At 38.0% G+C, this 4,285-nt stretch overlaps 1 protein-coding gene across 1 annotated transcript; it reads right to left on the minus strand.

Moving 5' to 3' along the window:
• Positions 1-247: 247 nt before the first annotated feature.
• LOC106440503 (glutamate--cysteine ligase, chloroplastic) lies at positions 248-3,785 on the minus strand. Its single transcript, XM_013882194.2, has 15 exons — positions 3,568-3,785; positions 3,014-3,330; positions 2,795-2,945; positions 2,623-2,730; positions 2,451-2,543; positions 2,182-2,265; positions 2,040-2,108; positions 1,874-1,944; positions 1,717-1,785; positions 1,375-1,468; positions 1,218-1,307; positions 1,053-1,133; positions 881-973; positions 709-789; positions 248-600 (listed from the first exon to the last, which is right to left on the minus strand). The coding sequence occupies exons 2-15, from the start codon at positions 3,313-3,315 to the stop codon at positions 442-444; spliced, it is 1,545 nt and encodes a 514-aa protein (XP_013737648.2). The 5' UTR covers positions 3,316-3,330; positions 3,568-3,785; the 3' UTR covers positions 248-441.
• Between the last annotated feature and the right edge of the window lie 500 nt (positions 3,786-4,285).

Genomic DNA, 4,285 nt, shown 5'->3' on the forward strand with positions numbered 1-4,285 from the left:
TCGTACACCATCGCCAATCAAACCACACGTACAGTTCATAAAAAAAGATCCCTCAAGAACCTCAAATTCGATTGAATTCTGCAGTCTCAAAATGGACATAACTTTATTATAATATAACCACTACATACATCGCGTGTATTCTGTGTTACTCAAAACTTGTTTTCCCTGAAAGTCAGTCTATAGTATAACTTAAAAAATTATTAGCAATTGATCATTGCTCGTTCATGTTAAGATTAGAGACATCGAGTTAAGTCCAAAGAACACATATCATTGTGTTGGAAGTTGTGAATTATACCAGATAATTTTCTTCTGACTTTTTCGATGATTCGAATCTTTAATAACAAAATCAGTTTTCAAATCCGATTACAACAAAAAAAAAACACTTATTCCTGAGACCTGAGTTCTTCAGATAGCATAAACTCGCACCTTGAAGTCCGGTCCTTAGTACAGCAGTTCCTGGAACACAGGATCTACGCTTTGTCCCCATTCTCCATTGTACATTTCCAAGAGATTCTCTGCCGGCGTAACTCCTGTTCTGACCACTTCAGCGACAGCGTTCAAGAAACCAGCTTCCTTGTAGCCTCTACGGTCTAAACCATCCTGAGGTAGGAAGCACACAATAGTATTTATAGCTAGGCACTGAACTGGAGCGGATAGATATCTGGCTTTCAAGCTTTCTAAGAGAGTTGCTTATGATTATGAACATACCTTTGCGAGTTTCAGGACATCTTCAGCGACATGCTTCAACAAACCATCTCTAAACGGAGTCTTTAAACCACTCACCGGAACCTGTTGCAAACATCAAGAATTGGTTTAAGAGGAGATGTTTTCTAACTGTGGAATAAGAGAGAATGTAAAATGTGGCTTGTGTCAGTATTACTTTGTTCCTTAGCATCTCTCTTTCTGCTGGAGTCCAGTCAGCTATCAGATCCAATACAGCTTGGAGAACGTCCTCATCATATAACAAACCCACCTGAAGTTTGAAGAAGAAGGTATTCAAAACAACAGCCGGTATAACTTGAAAAGCAAGGTAAGCTAATAGATGTAATTACCCAGAAAGCTGGAAGGGCGCAGAGTCTCCTCCAGGGACCTCCATCAGCACCTCTCATCTCCAAGTATCTCTTCAACCGGACCTATTAATGTAACGGCTCAATATAAGACATGGAACTGAAAGTGATTGGCTAATTAATGGACTCTTAGAGGCATAGATGATAAACCTCTGGGAATATTGTTGTCAGATGATTTTCCCAATCATTATATGTTGGTAGTTCCCCAGGGAGACAAGGAAGCTTTCCAGCCAAAAATTGCTGCAGGAAGAAGAAAATTATTTGGTTGAAAGAATCTAACAAAAAAGATCTAAGGATAGATTTAGACCCGAAATGTCATTCCAGTACAGTCGACGTATTTCTTGTTTCTGTAGGCAAAGTACATAGGGACATCAAGTGCGTAGTCAACATACTGCTCAAACCTATACCAACCAGGGAAGAACAAAAAACAGAGTAGTACAAGTATTAGCGAAGCTGTTTCATGAGAAAGAATATATCCAAATCTTCATACTGTAACACATATACATATGTAAGAGCATCCGCAGAAAAGCATATTGTAAATGACCATTAGTCATCGAGAATGCCAAACAGAGTCTTAATATTTTTTTACAAGCATCTCATATTAAACTAACCAATTAATGCAGTGTTTGTTCTTGGATTTCATACTCACCCGAAAGAGTCATCGAAAACAAACGGTAGCATTCCTGTGCGGTCCTTGTCAGTGTCTGTCCATATGTGGCTGTCGAAACATAAGAGAGTTATAACGTGGAAGGGAAACAATAACTAAACGAATATAGTGGATAATGACAATTAGATCTACAAGAAACCTTCTCATGCTGAGAAACCCGTTTGGCTTTCCTTCGGTAAAAGGGGAATTTGCAAACAAAGCCGTTGCTATCTGTTCAGTTAGGATGAAATGGAGGCAATGGTTAATCATAATCGCTTAAGAAAACAAGTTTTTGGTTATGCCATAAAAGAGCTCGAGCTTCTCACAGGTTGCAACGCAAGACCAGCACGGAACTTCCTGATCATATCAGCTTCAGAGCTAAAATCCAGATTAACCTGTCAATAAGTTTCAGCATAAGTTTAGTTGAAGGAACTTCTAAGTGATAAGAAGTCAGAATGTTCATCTAACCTGAACAGTACACGTTCGAAGCATCATATCAAGTCCGAGGGAACCAACTTTAGGCATGTAGTTTCTCATTATATCGTATCTCCCCTGCACATATATCACATTATATTAAGATCTCACTGCCAGATCCGGCAAAAACATGATACTAGTAAAACCATATAGAAACAACAATAAGATTAACATAACGTTGGCCATTTAGAATCAGACAGCTGAATTAGCTATAAAAGAGATAGAAACCTTTTTAAATAATGAGAATAGAGAATGCGTTATACCTTTGGCATGATGGGTATATCCTCCCTACGCCATTTGGGCTGGAAACCGATTCCTAAGAAACCAATTCCCATCTCCTCAGCCACAGCTTTAACCTGTTCATATCAACAAAGAGTTGGTTATTTATCACATCTTAAGGGTAAGAGTATTGACAATTACCATCTCTCAAACTACCTGATAAAGGTGTGAGTTGACTTCAGCACACGTTTGATGCAGAGTCTCAAGAGGAGCACCACTAAGCTCAAACTGACCCCCAGGCTCAAGTGAAATGCTTTGTTTCCCCTGATACAACAAAAGAGATAGAATCATTTATATCAAAATGAAGCAGATCAGGGAGATGTTTTACCTGCTTGAGACCAATGATCTTGTCACCTTCCATGACTTTCTCCCACTCAAATCTCTCAGCGATACTATTAAGCAGCTCGGCTATCTGATCATACTTCATAGGGCGCAGCGTATTAACCTCAAAACCAAACTTCTCATGTTCTGTACCTATTCTGCAAACTCAGAATCCTAAGTTAGCGAAATGGATACAACAATCTGAGGTAGCAATCAAAAAAAGTACCTCCATTTATCTTTAGATTTGCAGCCAGAGGCGAGATAGGCAATGAGATCCTCTCTCGTCAGCGGCTCAGCTGCAACAACAGCAGCCTCATCCGTAGGAGGGCTAGCCGCAGCAATCAACTGATGATTCCCTCTCTTACTCCTCTCAACAAGCATTGATTTGGTGGAAAGACTCCTAGAGAAGGAGCAATCTTTCATTCTCAACACATTTACACAACCAGAAACTGCTTTAGCACTAGTCTTTGAGCATAGAGTTCCAAAAGGAACAGTGTACGCCCCTCCTCCCTGAGACAAGAGCGCCATGTGTATATACGTTTCCTGTAACAAACAACACTGATTATTTGATTTAAAATTAAATTATAAAACTTTAAGCTAGTTTTCATCATCATCATCTCGGTTTATAATTACAAAGTGAACCGTGTGGATCATTAAACCGGAGACGACAAACACAAACCGGAATCAGAGCAAAACAATTCCAACTCCAAATTAATCAAAACAACAACAATTTTGCAATCGTGAAAAAATATAATCGAAAGAGAAATCGATTCGTCAGACCTGAATTCGTCAACGATGATGGCGATTTGAAAGAGGAGAAAAGAGATGTTAGGCAAAGCTTTTCAGCAGTTTCGCATCGGCTTCGTCTCCATTTATATCCGACTGAGAGTGTCTGTGAGAGAGAGAGAGAGAGAGAGAGAGAGAGAGTCAAATAAATTAATTAATATTAATAAATAAAAATGAAAGTGTTGTTTACTCTCTCTCTCTCTCTCGAGCACGAGCCGATCAGTGGAGCTGAGCTGTACAAATGAAGATTCTTTCGCATTTTTGCCTCCTACTTCTCTTTTATTTATTAAATTGACCCCTTTAGTTACGAATGTTGCGTTTTCATCATGTTTGAATTTGGATTGTGATCATCATAGTTATTTAGGGAAATTAGGTGATATAACCAAACAAAAACCCATAATTCATTATATAACCAAAATCACACCCTCTCTCTTCTTCTCTCTTCCTATCTCTCTCTAACCTCTTTCTACAAAACTAATTTTACTTTTTTTTTGGTTATATCACAAATAAGCCCTTATATTTATCTAGTTTTTTTTTTTCGCCCACGTATGATGCATATTTGAATATAGATGGTAGCATGATATGAAAATTAAATCATTGAAATACTTTGTATATTCATTATATTATAAGATGACGAAAAGAAAATGTTAACATAATTGACATTTAAAAAAAAAGTTTTTAGTTTTTAATCAGCATAATTCATGTAGCTCAA

The sequence above is a fragment of the Brassica napus genome, chromosome A3 (genome assembly GCF_020379485.1).
Source record: "Brassica napus cultivar Da-Ae chromosome A3, Da-Ae, whole genome shotgun sequence".
Lineage (NCBI taxonomy): Eukaryota > Viridiplantae > Streptophyta > Magnoliopsida > Brassicales > Brassicaceae > Brassica > Brassica napus.

Bases quoted from the DNA above. Each gene is read 5' to 3' on its own strand.
- LOC106440503 (XM_013882194.2), bottom strand. From the start codon at position 3,315: ATGGCGCTCTTGTCTCAGGGAGGAGGGGCGTACACTGTTCCTTTTGGA. The intron at 1,469-1,716 runs GTGAGTATGAAA...TGGTTGGTATAG, and splicing joins GTTTTCGATGACTCTTTCGG to GTTTGAGCAGTATGTTGACT. The intron at 1,308-1,374 runs GTCTAAATCTAT...TTCTTCCTGCAG, and splicing joins GTACTGGAATGACATTTCGG to CAATTTTTGGCTGGAAAGCT.